This window comes from Pinus tabuliformis, chromosome 1_1, assembly GCF_031772625.1.
Source record: "Pinus tabuliformis cultivar Carrire ecotype Pingquan chromosome 1_1, CPIR1, whole genome shotgun sequence".
NCBI lineage: Eukaryota > Viridiplantae > Streptophyta > Pinopsida > Pinales > Pinaceae > Pinus > Pinus tabuliformis.
In genome coordinates this window covers 965,086,188-965,103,872 of record NC_142297.1, presented here as the reverse complement: position 1 = coordinate 965,103,872, position 17,685 = coordinate 965,086,188, and the positions used below count along the sequence as shown (strand labels likewise).

General features: G+C 36.3%; 1 protein-coding gene across 3 annotated transcripts in view; it reads left to right on the top strand.

Moving 5' to 3' along the window:
- LOC149217706 (alpha-mannosidase-like) overlaps positions 1 to 17,685 on the top strand; it is a 282,843-nt gene that overhangs the window by 171,852 nt on the left and 93,306 nt on the right. For all 3 annotated transcript variants that reach the window (XM_089393051.1, XM_089393049.1, XM_089393050.1), the window contains exon 22: positions 15,234 to 15,299. In XM_089393051.1, coding sequence (XP_089249177.1) covers positions 15,234 to 15,299 — 66 coding nt within the window. The remainder of the gene's footprint in view (positions 1 to 15,233; positions 15,300 to 17,685) is intronic.

Below are 17,685 nucleotides of genomic sequence, written 5' to 3'. Positions count from 1 at the left end.
TGCAGTTTATTTGTCTTTAGAAATTATTACAGCAAATGATGATTAATTCACTACTGCAATTTTCACAAAATTAAACACTGGAAATGAGAAAAACAATGCACATACAAATGGTAGACACCAATATTTTTGGACAATAATCCCTAGAAAAACCCCAATGTGGGGAAACTAGCGCAGTAGAAGAGGGTTTATATTATTAATTCTTCAACAATTTAAGAGCACATCAATCTTGTTTCCTAATATTGGCAAAGATCTGGCAATAATAATCTCCATTGGCAAAGCTCTAGCAATAATAATCTCCATTGGCAAAAATAATCTTGAGACACAAAGTCTCCTCTGCAAATTAAAGCAGCCTCCTCCAGCAAACTCGCACCTGCTCTTGGCACTCGCACTGTTGCCCAGAAATGCATATTTCCTGCTCTAGAAAATTCACATAGCCTCCGAGAAAATGTCCCTGCAAGTAAAGCTGCTTCCAGCACTTTGCTTGACCCACTCGCTTTGCATTCGGGTGATAGATCCGACACTGACACACGAAACGAGCTTTTCTCTACAACTTGCACTGGCTAACTGGCCTAGTTGAATCAACCTCCTCTTCTGTAGATAAAATCGACCTCCTTGTATTCAGAAACTGGAGATCATTGTGGAAATCTCCTCCGGAATTCTCCTCCCAAATTTTTGTTGAAACCCTTACTGTCGTTGTCTCCCTTTGTTTCAATAGCGCCCTAAGTCACCAGACACAGGGACATGGGACACAAAGGACACAGGGATTCTCTTGTCAGACATGAACACGTTGACTCCCTGGAACAGGACACATTAGGACACATTATATATTATTTTATTAAATATATATATATATATATATTAAAAATTATATATTTCTTACACAAATTCTCATTCATTGATTTAAACATAGATCTTCATCTAGATGTAAGTTTTACAAAGTAACATTATGCAAAAAAATACAATTGTGACATAAATGATAAATCATAATACATATTCATTAATGATCCAATAGGAGAAATACAAGATACTGTAGTTTTCTCATTAAGTCATCAAAATCAAAATGTGTACAGTGTTACATAGGTAGTAGCAATAGCAATGGCAAATAAAAATAGAAAATACAAAACAGCTACAAGCCTGAAGGCGGTAGGGGCTACTACTCGAGTGTTTTCATCCTGGGGCTATTACTGAAGTTCTCGATTCTCCAAACCTCTCCACAAGAAAGAAGATCAACTCCAAGATATCCCAAATGATCTCCTCCTCCTTTTAAATACTCCATAGATAGATCTCCAAGTCTCTAGAAGCATCTTATTATTTTATTATTATTCTAGAAGCTCTTCTCTTGACTTTATCTTAAGTGTGTTTTTAGTTTTATTTTATTTCACTTAAGTCACTTTTGGCATTTTTCCTCTAATTAATTATTTTTCCCCTTTTTAATTAAATGACTAATTAAAGTCATTTTTAAGTTGGGAAAATGGTAGATCGCCTACCATACTCTCTCTGGCCATTGGAATTCACTTCTCAGCATCTCATCCTGTAAATCTTCTTGTTCCAGTTCCAACAAGCTATTACACTAAGGTGTTTCGTCAAATATTCCCCTCAGAATGTCACCTTGAGCATAATTATGTTATGCCCAATCATAACCTTGTTTTAAGGGAATTATCAAAAAGCCACAGAACCAGAAAAAAATTTGTGCAGAACTGCTCATTATGATGAATATGGCAAGCGAATATCGTCGGATCCCATAAAAAGTCCTTAAACTCCTCCAGGACCCCTGATGACATAATCTTGCTCCTGCGGTCTAGCAATCATGTAGGCTAGAAACCCATCATGTCTATACTATAGATGAAAATAAAAATGGTGACATGACAAAAAATCCATCTTGGTTGTACTTTAGAGGAAATTGAAAATGGGGACATTACAAGTCCTCCTGCCCCAAGATTGCTGTCCTCAAGCAATCCATATCCGTCCACCGCAGAGGTTGTAATATAGGTGAAAATAAAAATGGGGACATGACAAAAAATCCATCTTGGCTGTACTTTAGAGGAAACTGAAAATGGGGACATTACAAGTCCTCCTGCCCCAAGATTGTTGCTCTCAAGAAATCCATATCCGTCCGCCGCAGAGGCATCTACACATTGATACCAAGATCCCATACAAATCACTGGGTCACATCATGCCTCCTTGCTAGACAAAAATGAATGTGTTCCTCGATACTTGGATCCCAAATAAGTTGATGACTCAATCTGCCATCAATGGATCCACCTAGATTCGAAAACCACCATGCCCAAGCATCAACTTCCATACCCCATGGCTCTAGTTGTGTTCTATCTCTTGCCATAGACACTGCTCCAACAATAGAGTACCTGTTGACCTTGCCGCCTACACCTACCTACAAGTTAGTGAGAAAAGCCTTCAACCCCACAAGGTGTGGTTGGTGGCAGGGAACTCAGAGAAGGGGCTGTCACAGTAATCCCGACTCTCTTCGTTTGAGTTATCTCCTAGGTTTGCTAGGGGTTTGGTCCCTAATGAAAAGCTATGGTAAAAGATGTGAGTTTCTAGGAGAGTGTTATAGTGAAAATGGATTGCTTTTAAGGATTTATGAGCAAATATGAAGTGAACAACTTGAAATAACAATGTAAATCATTAATATGATTAAAAACCATAAAATCAGTGTCTTATAAGGAATTTGCTCAACAATTTAAAGATATATTTTCTCAAATTAAAATGCAATGCTCTTAAAAGAGAAAGCAAAGTAACTCTGAAATGTAAATAAGAATTGTTAGCACAAGATATGTAAGATACAAAATGTTTTTGAGATAATAAACTTTATAAATCAAAACATGTGAAACATATCTCGCCAAAACCCAAAAATTAGTAATTAACTTGGAAACATAAAAGAAATGAAGCGCTAAACCAAGTCATCAATATGCAATTAGACATGAAGCATGAAAAGAAAGCACCAATTTGAAATGATTACAATACTTGCTTTTCGAATAGACTTTGCATATGAAAACTCAAACCATCAAGAGACAAGTAAATTAAATGTAATGGAAAGTGCTATTGGTTAATTTTATTAATTATCTCTGCAACAAGATTACAATTTAACTCTTCAATCCTCAGACCTCACCCTCACCCAAAGATATGGATTACAAAATGAAGAGTCAATAGAGGAGTAGAGGATCCCTAAGATGTGTACTTCAACCAACTTATGTTGGAAGTAAAATTTTAATGAGTCTTGGGGCCTTCCTACACTACAACCCCAAGATGAAATGCAAATTGTGTTAATTCCCCAAATTAAAATAATGATATATGAAAATGCTTCAAAGCGATTGATTTGCAATGCTTGAAAATGAAATAGTGTTCAACATAAATTGAAAATATAACTTCAATTGAAGGAATAAAATTAGCTTACAAGTGTTGCATGTGTTTCATCAATGAATTAAAATGATACAAGTAATTTGCTTGAAAGTAAAATTTGTTTCAAATAGACAATGACAATATTTTGCTCCAACATTCAAGATAATAATGTAGCATAAAATTGAAGCATGTATTCAAGTGCACATGAAACAATTTACCAAGGTAAATGGAAACGAATCAAAGTTTGTTAAGAATATAAAATGTTTGCATGTAAAAGATGAATTTCCCAAAACAAATTGTAAGCTTGTAGCTTCAAGCAACAATGAGATAGAGAATGTAAAGCACAAATGAAATTGTAACAAATTTTAACTTAATGAAATGTGATAGTGAGGTTGTGTTAATTCCCAATTAAAGCATGCATGTAAGTGAATGAAGTATGAAAGCTTAAACCATGCAAATGTCAATCCACCTAAGAGAAGCCTCCCTCTAAATGGGGAGATAAGATACCATGGGAGAAATATCAAGCTCCCACAAGCAAATTAGATCTTTTATTAATATTACAATGAGAAGAGGGCGCTTTAAAGTCCTCAACTAAACTTCAAGGAGATTCCTCACAATAATTGCTTGAAACTTGGACACTAGACCTCCTTTCTTGAGAAAGTGGTGACAAGATCTCACAAAACTTATGCAAGGGAAACAAGGTGTGAGTTTCCTCCAAATGCTCACGGCTTAGAGAGGAAAATGGGCAGCTCTTTAGTGAACTCGACTTGTCCAAAATAAGCCTCAAAAGGGCTCATGACATCCTTGGAAATCGAACCCCCAACATTTGCCAAAGGTCCTGCAAACACTTGTTAGATGTTGCGGGAGGTTTCTTTTCAAACTCTGCCACAGAAGAGTTAGCAAACAATCCAAACAATGACTGCAAAATAAGTTAAGTATTAGTGAAAAAATCAACAAGATAAAATGTATATGTACAATTATAATTTACAAAAGGCTAAGCTAAAGAGTGAGAATAAACTCTCATCTTTGCTTAGCCATCTTGAAGCTCTTAGACAGAAAATGAAAGAAATGAAGTACAATGTTTTATTTAAAAGAGATTTAACTTTCGAAGTGTTCGGCTTGTGTACAAGCTATGTGCCAAAATCCCTGTAAAACCACTTTTTAAGATAAGACTATGAAGGCTCAAAGAACAAATGAGAGCTCCTTTAAGAATTTATCAAGAGTGGGTTGGTCTCTCCAAAGAATTCCCCTCACTCTTGATTCTGTGATCCCGACAAGATGTTCCCTCTACTAACTTCAATCAAGAATTAGTTCCATATAGATTTATCAATAAACAATGATAAGAAACTCTAGAAATTTATTTAAAACCAATTAGAGTATTATATACCTAGAACATGCTTCTAAATTAAATGTCAATGCAAGATAGCTCTACATTAACAAATCTACAAGAGCATATGAAAACAAATTAGATCAAAACATGAGTAAAAGGAATTATACCAATGATCAACAATTCATCACACTCGAAATAGAGGAACACCTCATGAATGAAACCCCAAAGTCTTTATTGATATTTTTGAAAGTGTACAAGGCAGTAGCGCTTTCGCAAGCACAATAGCTAGTAACAATATGATACAAATGAGAGCTCAAGGCTCTATTATATAGAACTATGGGAGCCAATCCCAATGTAGAAGTAATTAAACAAGTGTCATGAGGTGACAATCCCAAAGAGAAATTTGAATTTTTTGAATGGAGTTCCAATGCCAAATGTAAAAATCGAATTTTGGCAAGTGGACATCATTTTCTTCTTCCATTGTGTGCCAAATTCGAATTTTATGATGGAATGACAAGTGTATATGGGTGGTAACCCATGTGGGGACAATTTCTCACAAAAATCTCCACCAAATATTCTCCCAAATCCTCCCAAATGTGTATTAACTTCACAAATTTGAATTTCCGGGTAAGCAACTTTCTCATTTAATGCCAAAAATTCGATTTTATTTGAGCACATGTCCTTTCCTTAATTTTAGGTGTAATATTCCTGACTCGGAATATTCCTTAAACCCCAACAAAGTCTCAACCAGAAAATTGTAAAAGTGGTATAGTATTCGAGAAAATCACAGAGATATAATAACAGTAGTGCAACAACAATAGTGTATATATGAAATATAAACAGATACTCAAGAAATGCAGCAAGAAATGCTAAGCCATTTTATTATACTGAGCAATAGAATGAGTACAGGAGGTGATCAGAAAGATGGCACCTCAACTTGCACAAGGCAAGTGAAGAAATACACTCAGAATAACAAAGGAATGGCTTCACACTGATCTGCATCCCAGCTGCTGGGAAACTGTCGTGCTGCTACTACTGCCAGAAACCAAATGAGTATTTGGGGCTATTACCCTCCTCAGAAAAGGCTGAAACTCTGGAATCAGACTACTCAAGAAACCCAGAAAAACCCAGAAAGCTTTTCTGAAATGGCCGACCCCCGAAAATCACCCCTTTGGGGGCCTGCACAATCCCCTAATGCTTTGCGCTGCCACTGAACGAAACCCTCTGGAAATCTGCCTAAAACCCCGATCAAAACTCTCCAATATGCAAGGGTTGATCCCCTGCTCTATCTCTTAGCACAAATCTTCCTGCAAACCCTCAACCCAGCCTTCTGCCAGAAGAACTGCGTCCCTCTCTCAGTGCTATGCAGTCCTCCAAAACGCTAATGAAACTACTGCTGAAATGCTGATAAAACTGCTGCTAAATGCTGATAAAACTACTGCTAAAATGCCAATGGAAATACCTTGCTTGAGCAGGTACTCGAAGTCCCCCGGGGCTAAGGGTGAGATCTCCGAACGGAGACACTCAATGCACTAAACAGTGCTGCAGACTAGCTAAACAGCCAGCGTTCTTTAAGTCGAAATGACTATCACAAATGCTCATAACTGAATGATCAAAATGAGGGGGCTCCTCTCTCTTTTATAGCCTTTGCCCCTCTCAATCCCAAGGCTCACCATCTCCTGCGCGATTCCTCTTTTGCCACGTGTTTCTTCCCTCCTACGCAATCCCTCCATGTGTCTGCGTGGCTCCATTTCTGTGTCCCCCTTTGGCCCCCTTGGCTCCCCTTTAAGTCACAACATTGTGCTACTAGGAAGTGACTTTTTATTCTAAAAGTGAGTTATGTCCCCCGTCCTCACCTTTTTTATTTACAAATAACTATAGAAGGCAAAAATTGAACAAAATCGAATATTCCAATTAGCCATGGCTAATTAGGAATATTACATTAGGATTCCACATCACCTTGGGACTTCACTTTAATTCCCCCATAATTTTCCACCTCATTTCCATAACATTTAGCATGTGTGAATATTTATTTTTCTCAATTTATTTAATTTCTGGCTTAATTAATTGTCAAATTTCCCACTAAACTTAGGAAAATGGGTTTTGAGAGTTAAAAACACATTTTTAACCTCTCAAAGTGTGTCATAGTAGAAAGTTGAGGGTGAGAAGTGCAAATTTCATTACTCATACTCCATACAACTTCTCTAGAAATCACGTATTACATTACAAATACAATTTTATTTACAATTTTATTAACAATTTTCGTAGTGCGGAAAATCTAAAAAATTAAAAAATGGCTATCTAGACTTAACTAATTTCCAAGAATCTTTTTGTGTGATCTAGTATGGTAATATACATCGACTTTAGACACTAAGATGTGTTAGGGGCTCAACCTTCAAACTGTCACCCCGACTTTGGGGTAAAACGTGAGTGAGAAAGTCCAAAAAATTATCCGCCTTTGAAAAAGAAGGGATAATTAACCAGATAAAAAAAACACTTCAAGGTTTACTCATTTGCTGATCGATTCCCAACATCCTAGGCCTATTACAGACTCAAAAACTCATCATTATTAGTATCACTTATTATAATTCTTTGTAGAGTGTGGAATCTGGGTACAAGAAAGATGATGAGAAGATAGAAGTAGAGTTAAAAAACTCTGTTCACTGATGATATATGATGGTACAAGTGTCCTCTGGATCATCCTTGGGCATGGAGTCTTCATATAATCATCGGGTGCCACTCCAGTAGTCAACATTTGGCTCCATATAGAGATGCATGCTAGATATGAAGTGATAGTGTGCAAGGATCTGGAATCTGCATCCATCGACAAAAGACATATATCAGCAGTATCCATTCTAAATATCATCAAATGAAATCAAGTATAGAAATGAAAAATTATTCTAAGGGCATAAATGACAATTTATTCACGAAACAAAACGAATTAAACAAAAATGAAAAGGGATAAGGTTAGAAATATGATACAAAAAGATGCCCCGTAGCATCAAATGTCCTCAATGAAGTTCATGCTGAGAACTTGCTTACTTTTAGGCAAATCCATGGGCTGTTTTTCTGATGTGCCTTGTCCAATTCTGAATATTTGACGACTTTGATCAATCCCAACACTGTGTTGTACATGGCCATCAGATTTACCAAATCCTTTTCGCTTTTTTCTTTTTTCTTAATAGATTGTGATGTTGATGTTGAGGTGATCAAAGTAGACCTTTCTGCCTGATCTTGATGATGCTCTGATGGAAAATTCAATGTATCCAAGACTTCTTTGATTTGCCTTTGTCCATTTTGCTTCTACTCTGACATGGGTGATTGATCAACCTCATAAGTATAAACCTAATTACCCTCAGTTTCCTTGCTATCCAATCTCCATCAATTTGTTGATTTGGGGTAGCATCAGATGTGCTCTACCCACGAAATTTGCCGGAGAATTTGGGGCACATGAGATCTCCAATACCCAGAAGAGTTTGGGCAGATTCTAAACAGATTAGGAGATATTAAAATAATTAATATTTTTAATGGAGTCCTTAAGTCTAAACTTAGGGAAAATAAAATATTAATGTGTATTAATATGAATCTGTGTTAGAATGGTCTGAAAGACATGGATCAAGCCAGACTTAATCTTAGCCGTTGATTAGAGACTTAATCTCGGCCATTCATATGTCAATGAGAAAAGTATAACAGGAGGCTTGAGGGTCACTTGGAGAATACACCAGAGTGATAGGTCATTCTATTCTCTAGAGCGGGATTTGCTAAGAGAGATAGAATTAGTGATCGGGAGATGCAGCCGAGGGGAATTTGAGTACAGAGAGACAGAGAGGTAGAGATAGTGTCGGGAAAGCAGCACAGTAGCCAACCAAGGATCATGCAGAGCCACGCAGAGGCAGTCGGGAGCTGTGCAGAGCCTTAGAGAGGCCAGTGTTGTTGATGCAAAGGGCTAGAGGGTTGACGCAGGACCTCCTAAGGCTATCGCAGACCCTTCTGAGGTGACGTAGAGCCAGCTTGAGGCAGAGAGGGGCTGACGCAGTCCAGAGAAAGGTTGACGCTGGGGTTTCTGGGGCAAATTTGTCCTGAGTAGCAGCCAAAAGGATTATTTGGGTTTTCAGCCAGGAGATTTGTCAGAAATTGAGAGGTATTACTGCCAAGGAAATTCTCTGTTGGGTTGGCCAGTTTCGGCACCTAGATTGTACTCTGATATTGCTTAATAAGAAAACCCTCAGATAGCTGCACCGGTTTTTGCACATTGGGTTTTTCCGTGGACATTAGTCCAAAAATAATGGTTTCATACAGTGTGTTTGTTTCTGTTTCTTTTAGTTGTTGATCTGTAATGTGTTGAGCATGCACTAGTGTTTATTTTCAGTATTTACATTGTAAATAACTTGTTAAAGAAAATAACAAGTAGCTAGGAATAAATCAGATAAAGTGCATGGAGGGTTTCTAACTAAGTAAACTTAGAAACTTCAACACAGTTAACCATTTTTCAATGGAGTAAATGACCTCCTCATAATGAGATGAAGATTGCTTCAGTGGATCAAGAGGCTTATAATTTGTTTCTTTGTTCTCTTCCCATTCATAATTTAACCAAAGTTGGAATTTTTGTACCTGTAACCTTTCCATTTCCTCCATCCTATTATGAAAAGTGATCTGGTTAGCCTTCATAACACTTATTTCCTTGGCATGATTTGTTTCCATTGTGTTGATTAATTGTACTTGTTTTTCTTCCATGGCGAGCAACCTGTTTTGAAAAGTGGCCATTTGATTAGAATGATTGACTTCCATGAACTTTATTGCTTGTGCATGATTAACCTCCATGGTCTTAATGAGTTGAACTTGGTTGAGTTGCATATCCTTAATCATTTGAGTCAATCCCTTGATGATATCCTTATCATTCTCATTTTCTTTCACTTTGATCTTTATTTCATCTCCATATTTTTCTTCAAAGGAGTCAATGATTAATTCTGGAGAATCAAAATTGTTAGCAAGTAATTCTATGAACCAATCCATTACATTTTCATCTAATGAAAAGATAAAAAGTCTCATTTTAACATCCTCATGGTTAATATCATGGCACCTTTTTCTCACACAAAAGTGGAAATTCCTAAGGTGAGTTTTAGTACTAATGGCATTGTTACCTAGAAAACTAGGCAACTCTTCAATAGCCTCAATGGCTTCACCTGGAATGAAATTCGGATAGCCTGAAATGTTAGTAAAATCACAAGGGGCGAACAAATCATTCATTCATGCTCACTTGACCTTGAAAAAGCAAATGGATACCAAAGAGAAGCTCTTTTCGAAGATTGGCAGGAAATCTACAAGAAGCAAGCTTCAAGCAGAAAGCCTTGCAGAAAATGAAATAAGTGGAGTCTCCACTTGAACAAGAATCTAACTCTAAAATCCAACACGCAAAAACAAAAAGTTAGTCATATTTCCCAGGTACAAGAAGACTTGTTCCCGGCAACGGTGCCAAAAAGGTTGACCCTGCTGCCTACACCTACCTACAAGTTAGTGAGAAAAGCCTTCAACCCCACAAGGTGTGGTTGGTGGCAGGGAACTCAGAGAAGGGGTTGTCACACTAATCTCGACTATCTCCATTTGAGCTATCTCCTCGGTTAGCTAAGGGGGGTGGTCCCTAATGAAAAGTTAAGTTAAAAGATGTGAGTTTCTGGAAGAGTGTTATAGTAAAAATGGATTACTTTTAATAATATACGATCAAATATGAAGTGAACAACTTGAAATAACAATATAAATCATTAATATGATTTAAAAACATAAAATCAGTGCCTTATAAGGAATTTGCTCAACAATTTAAAGATATATTTGCTCAAAGTAAAATGCAATGCTATCAAAAGAGAAAGCAAAGTAACCCTGAAATGTAAATAAGAATTGTTAGCACAAGATATGTAAGATACAAAATGCTTTTGAGATAATCAAATTTATAAATCAAAACATGTGAAACATATCTTTCCAAAACCAAAAAATTAGTAATTAACTTGGAAACGTAAAAGAAAGGAAGTGCTAAACAAAGACAGCAATATGAAATTAGAATTGAAGCATGAAAAGAAAGCACTTGTTTGAAATGATTACAATACTTGCTTTTGGAATAAACTTTGCATATGAAAACTCAAACCATGAAGGGACAAGTAAAGTAAAGGTAATAGAAAGTGCTCTTGGTTAATTTTATTAATTATCTCTGCAACAAGATTACAAATTAACTATTCAATCCTTAGACCCCACCCTCACCCAAAGATATGGATCTCATAGTGAAGAGTCAATAGAGGAGTAGAGGATCCCTAAAATATGTACTTCAACCAACTTATGTGTGAAGTAAAATTTTAATGAGGTTTGGGGCCTTCCTACACTAAAATTTTATTAGCTTTGAAAGGCATAACAACTTCATTTGAACCCAGTCCAGAGAAATTTGTCCATCCAACTACGTAGAGCAGCGTAGAGGCTGACGCATTGCTCCAGGAGGCTGAATTTTGATAGGGAAAGTACAACTAGAGATTTCTTGTGGGAGAAGGGTAATTCCCTTCAGTATTTTTCTCAGATTTTCTTGCTGTTTGGATTGACAGTTGGGCATCCATAGATGTACCCAGATTTCATTGCTGCGTAATAAATAAAACCCTCACTGTTGCACCGATTTTCCCAAGTTGGGCTTCTCCGGGGACATTGTTCCAAAAATAATTGTGTAAATATATGTGCTTGTGCTAGTATAATCTATGTGTCTGTGATAGTATTTCTTCCAATGTTTATTTCTTCCACAATTTTATTTGTGTAGGTTGCAGTGTGATTGATTCAGTATTTGTTGTAGCAAACAGTAAATAAATTGTTAAAAGTTGATTTAACAATTAGGAGAATTATTTCCAGTTGCTACAATAGGATTCGGGTTTCCGAATTTTCACACACCTGACGCTGATTCTGCTACTACAACCTGCTACAAAACCCTCTTTGCCCAACCAAGGAATCTACTCAGTGAAAAATCTGAGCTACTGCTGCTCCCTCTGCCTACTGGAATCACTATTCTGGACAAATTGATTTTTCTGCCACCTTTGTAATTGAAAATTGAACCCTTGCCCAACAATTCGAATTGTGCAACACCATAAAATTTTGGCCTGATACTCCCTTTGAACAACGAAATTTTCTTCTTCTGCTTTTGAGCTTCCCGGCTGATCAATCACGCTCTGATACCATCTGAAAATTTCAAAACTGAAATCCTATTGCAACAATTGGAATTAGTTCTTCTAATTGTTTGTTAATTTAACAATTTATTTTCTCTAGAAAATATCGAATAAATCACATTGCAACCTTCACAAATAAAACTGTGAAAAAATAGTAGCGCTAGGAACTGAAAAATATTCTAGCACACAAAAATTAAGTGCTGTTATTTTTGGACAATTGTCCCTGGAAAAACCCAATGCGAGAAGACTGGTGCAGCAGTTGAGGGTTTTTATTATCGTGCAATAGTGAAATTTTTAGTACAATCTATGGATGCCCAATTAGCAATCCAAACAAGAAGAAAATTTGGACAAAATTATCTAAGGAAATTCCCCTTCCTCAACAAGCAATCTCGACACAAATTTTCCTCAGAAAACTCATCCTCTTGGACACTCTGCACAACACATACCCTTTGACGTCTAGCTCGAAATTGCTTCTAATCAAGTCGTTCTGCCTGTCTCTGCTGAGGAAAATAATTCTTCAACCTTCTGAAAGACTTTCCAGGCCTCTGGAAGATGAATCTGTTTTTTTTAGCTAAATTGAATTGCCCTCTGAAGCTGACTGCATAGTCCTCTACATTGCCTCACTGGGAATAACTCGGCTTCTTGTTGCTTCCTGTCCAGATCTGGAAAACTTCCTCCGGATCATTGTCCCTACCCCTCTTTATCTCTACTTACCTACTGAAGCTCGAACACTTCCAGCACTGTTGTCTCTTTGAAAATTGAACTCTCTAAGTAAATCAAACTCTCTGTGGTTCTCACAAGTGTCTCAAGTGTGTTCTCCATCTACCCATCGACTTCTTATAATCCTTTGTTTGACCTCCAACTACCAGGATTAAAACTTAATCAAAGGCCCAAATTAATTCCCTGTCGATCCATGTGAGTCTCTAGATGATTCTCACCTTATCTAAATTAATATTTATATTAATTAACCAGATTTCCTAAGTTTAGACTTAGGAAATATTAAAAAATAGTCTAATAATCTAATTGAGACACTTCTAGGTGAAGTTTCTAGAAATTATTTATGGGTTATGGAGAATCATGTGTTTTAGCCTCTCCTCAAAGTTTCGAGGCTAGAACACCTCTGATGCTACAAAAAGTAACATAGCATTGAAGAAAAAAAGAACTAAAATGAAACTTTTATTCAACTATTATTCTAATAGAGTATGGAGCTCTTTTCCTTATACAAATGAAGGGACCTTCCTTTCTTAATCCAAAGGAGATCTCTAGGCCCTCCTTAATCCATAAATAAAGATAAGTTTAATTGAAGCATGGATAGAACACTATTATTTTGATTGAACAACAAAAAAAAAAGTTATTTTCCCCCTTCTTACAATACAATATGCCTTTTATTTTATAGAGAGGCTATAGAAACAAATTACCTAACAACCTAGAGAAAAATTAGGATCTTACTAAATTGGTTGGAAACAACTCTAGCTAATTTTATCTACAAAACCTAACCAAACCAAGCTAGGTGGTAACCTATATAAATGAGGTGGAAAATAATCCCAACTAATTTGATTTACTATCTCCAGCTCATTTGGGAGTTGGTTGAACTTCCTCATTCGGTTTCAATTGCATGGATAATTCTGTAGCATGTAGACCAATATTCTACAAACATTATAATTACTCCCTTTTTCTATTTTATTCTTACAAAATTCAAGTTCTTCCCTAATTTGTGCAACATTCATAAGTTGGATCGTGATTACAATAAATATACACCTAATACCATCTATGGTATGAAGAAAGCACCATTTTTATGTTTAATATTGGGCCAAGAAATGGTCATTTCTCGAATTCATCAAAAGTTTCTAGTTGGACTTCTATATCAATATTTCTGTTATTCCCACCTTCCAAAAACTTGTTCAAGATATGTATAATTAAACTAACCAAGTATTAGTACATCATTTATTTGAGTATTCATAGTGCTAAATACTAGTGTTGCACATATCATGATAATATCATAATTATTTCGATATTATCGCCAAAACTACAATCGCTGATATTATTGCTTGAAATTAATGTGATAATTTTCCTAGTCAAAATTATTGCAATAATTTTGAAATTATTGCAACAATTTTGAAATTATTGTGAGTTGAAAGGAAATTATCACCTTGCTGTTGGAAAAGGCGAGATAAATTTAAGGTTTGGGTTTTTAGGGTCAAATTCATTTTTTCTTGTGACCATTTTTCATCTAGCAAACAAGGGAAAATCCCTACCATCAACTGAGCATTTTTGGAGTGGAGATTTATTATAGTATACCATATCCATATTTCTAGGTATGAAAAAAAAATTGCCTTCCTTTTCTTTGTTTTCCAAGATTAGTATATATTGTACATTTAGAGTCTGCCTCTTAACCTTTGTGAATATCCACATTTGTTTTGTGTCATAGCTCCAAAACTTAAAATTTTAAACCGAGCTCTACAAAATGGCAAAGCCATTGGACCAAATGTGGGAGTATGGTGAGCCATGTGAGGGTGATACTAGAACAAAGCTGAGTTTCAAGCTATGTGGAATGGAAATGTTTGGTGGAATAACCCGCTTGAAATACCACCTTGCCAAAATCCCAGGGCATGAGTGGATATTTTCCCTATAGCTACCCAAACATTGTTCTCACTGAAAAGAACTCAATTCTTGATACTGCTAGAAAGAGAGATTAGAGGGAGGAACTAAGGAATTGCATGGGATCCACAAGCTTCTCAGGGGCGAGGGAAATCTAATCCTTGGCCACACCTTCATGCATTATTATTATCTGATTATCGTTGTTGTATCTAGATGCCCCATAATGATCATCTCATGAGATATATTTAGTTTTGTTTTAATGTGATTTTGTATTAACTATTATCTTGTCAGAACTTATGATTGAGGACAAATATCATATTTCAGTATCTACTATTAATGATTAATGTACCACTTGACATATTATACATTTTATATTGTATTTTTTTTTCATATTTGTGTGACATTGTGTTTGGTTGATGTTGATGTTGCTTTAAAGAATAATAATTTTTAAAAAATGATTTTTTTTTTTAACCTTTCCCAATATTTTCCCCAATATTGCCGATAATTTAAATTTTGGACCCTGTCTATAAATTTCCAATAATGATAACTGCAACTTTGCTAAATACACATGTTCATACACACAAAATCCCTATATGTTTAATACTTATGCAACATAGCTATAATTAATTTAACCAAGTATTAGCACATCATTTATTTGAGGATTAATAATGCTAAAGACACATGTTCATGCGCACAAAGTTCCTATGTGTTTAATACTTGAGACAAAAAATTTGAACTGACATTTTTATTTTGTTTGATAGGTGAGGGATCATAGGATAGATTGGGATCTACAAATAAATGAACCAGTGGCAGGAAACTATTATCCTGTGAGTTTGTTGAAATTATTACATGTTTTAGCCTTTTTTTGTGTTGGATTCTTTCGACAAAAAAAAGACTATCATCACCAACACATCGAATATATATTAGTAATCATTTGAATATGAACCGTGTTTCTTTGATGTTAAGGTTGGCTTTATAAATTGTTATTCTATAATTAAATGTGCATATTTTGATGATGAAATGTAATTTTGATATATATTTTTCATGTTTTGTTGATTGGTGGACATGTGAGGCACACTTTAAACCATTATTATAAAAATTTATGAAGCCATATCAACTGGTATGGATTACATAAAATTATAAGACTATTGCATGTTGTGATTTTGAAGGGGTTTGTTAACACTAGATTGAATGCCTGTGCGTGGATCAAATTTGAATGAAGAGCGATGGAGTTTTCGTGATATCAAATTGCTACTTGTCAGAGAAAACTTGAATAAAGTGTAGTAAACCTGAGAGATATTATTTTGTAGTAGTAGTCTTATGCCACATATTGCTATTGCCTGAGTGAATTATCTCCTACAACAACCTAGAACCACCATCATTGACTGAGGGATGAAGGCACTCTATGACCAAATTTTACATGCATGTAGAATCTCATTGACATAGGATGAGTTGGTGTTCCCTGTAGCAGCTCATCAATGAAGGACGTGTTACCTGCTTAATTTAGCAGGGGCCCTACGAGGAGTACCTAACGGACAACTACTAGACCAAATGGCAACAACGAGACAAGGTCCATTCAAAGGAGAGGCTCAATTAATGGTTCAAATGCCTAAAGAAAAGTTAAAAGGCTCCCCAAGAAAGACCTATGAAGGATGACCTTGGGCTAACGAATATTCAATAATGATGAATGCCCAAGATCCAAACTTCCAAGATCCCTCACTTGTAATCGATGTGTTTATACTAGGGTTCAAAGTGAGGCAAGTATGGCTCATTCAAAGGAAAGATTCAATTAAAGTGTGAGCGTTGGGAGAAGCTAGGCTGACTTTCCACGAAAAACCCCTGGAAAGAAATACTATCAGAGACCAAGGGTTGAGAGATATATTGTGGTAAAGGATCATCCAATGATCACCTATAATTAAGAGAAAAGATTTTGAATGTAGAACTCCAAAGTGCAAAACTTCAAGAAATTCCTAAGTCAAAACAACTTCAAGGGTTCCCTCTTGGTGTGATAGCTAGGGCATCAATTTATTTGAAATTCCACCATCAGAATTCATTCAAAACTAGAGGATGCCTACAGGAGACATAAATGAAAAAGCTTGTCAAGGCAGAAACATCCTCCCTAAAATTTCGCACCAAGCCCTAGAAAATATCCATATCCTTAGGGGATGAAAAAGAGAGGAAGAAAAGAGGTGAAAAAAATGATATTTTTTAAAGTTAATGTGATCACCAAGGATCTAGGACTAGTGCCTGACTATTGGGAATATTGGAGTCAAAATGATCAAATTTAGTAACTTCGCTCTTCAAGGAGGCATAAAGAAGTAGATACACTCTCTATGGATGCAGCTTCACAACAACTTTAGATTTTTATACTTCAATATGCAATATTTGATGGAGTTTCAAGGTAAAAGGTGCACAACCCACCCCTAGGAAAATTCGTTCTTCTTGCTAAGATGAATAACATATGCAACGAGCCAAGATTAAAATCATTTCATAAATTCACATTAATTTTTAGGTCACAAGTAAAATCAAATAAGTGAAACACAAGCAAGCAATAAGTGGTGTAGAAGGATCCCATGGCATGCTATCTACTCTCTGCTATAGTGGAGGTCCATGGCTTTCAACGCACACCCTATAAATACCAATATGACCTTCTAGAGGGCTTGGACCCTGTATAGGGAGACCAAACCCCAAGATGAAGACCCATCTGGAATCCTGTATAAGATCCAATGTGTCTCCTCAACTTCCAATATAACAATTCATTAGTGCAAATGAGCTTAGAAACCTTGGAACCAAGTGGGCACTTCATAGTGGCATGCCCTTCCATAATGGGCTTTAGAATGTACAGGAGTCCCTAGGTTCAAGAGGGAGGTTAATCAAGGACCCTATTAGGTGGCTTCAACCTCTAAGGGAATGATAGGTCCATGGTACGTCTGTTAGATGGCATGTGTCACATGAAATAATGATAGAATGGAGTGGAGCAACAGGGAAGGCTCCAAGCCACATGCCATGGTACAAGGGTAGCTATAGAAAGGGAAGCTCAGACATGGATGTATAGATGTAGGAAGGAGCAATAGTTGTACATTAGTTACCCCCTTAAGGTTGGGTAGTTCCTCTGGAGCTTGGGATAATCTTGGGTTCCTTAATGATGCAAGGGGATCACATAGGGTCCATAGGAACCACAGTGATGGCCATGATAAGGGGTAGAGCTCATGT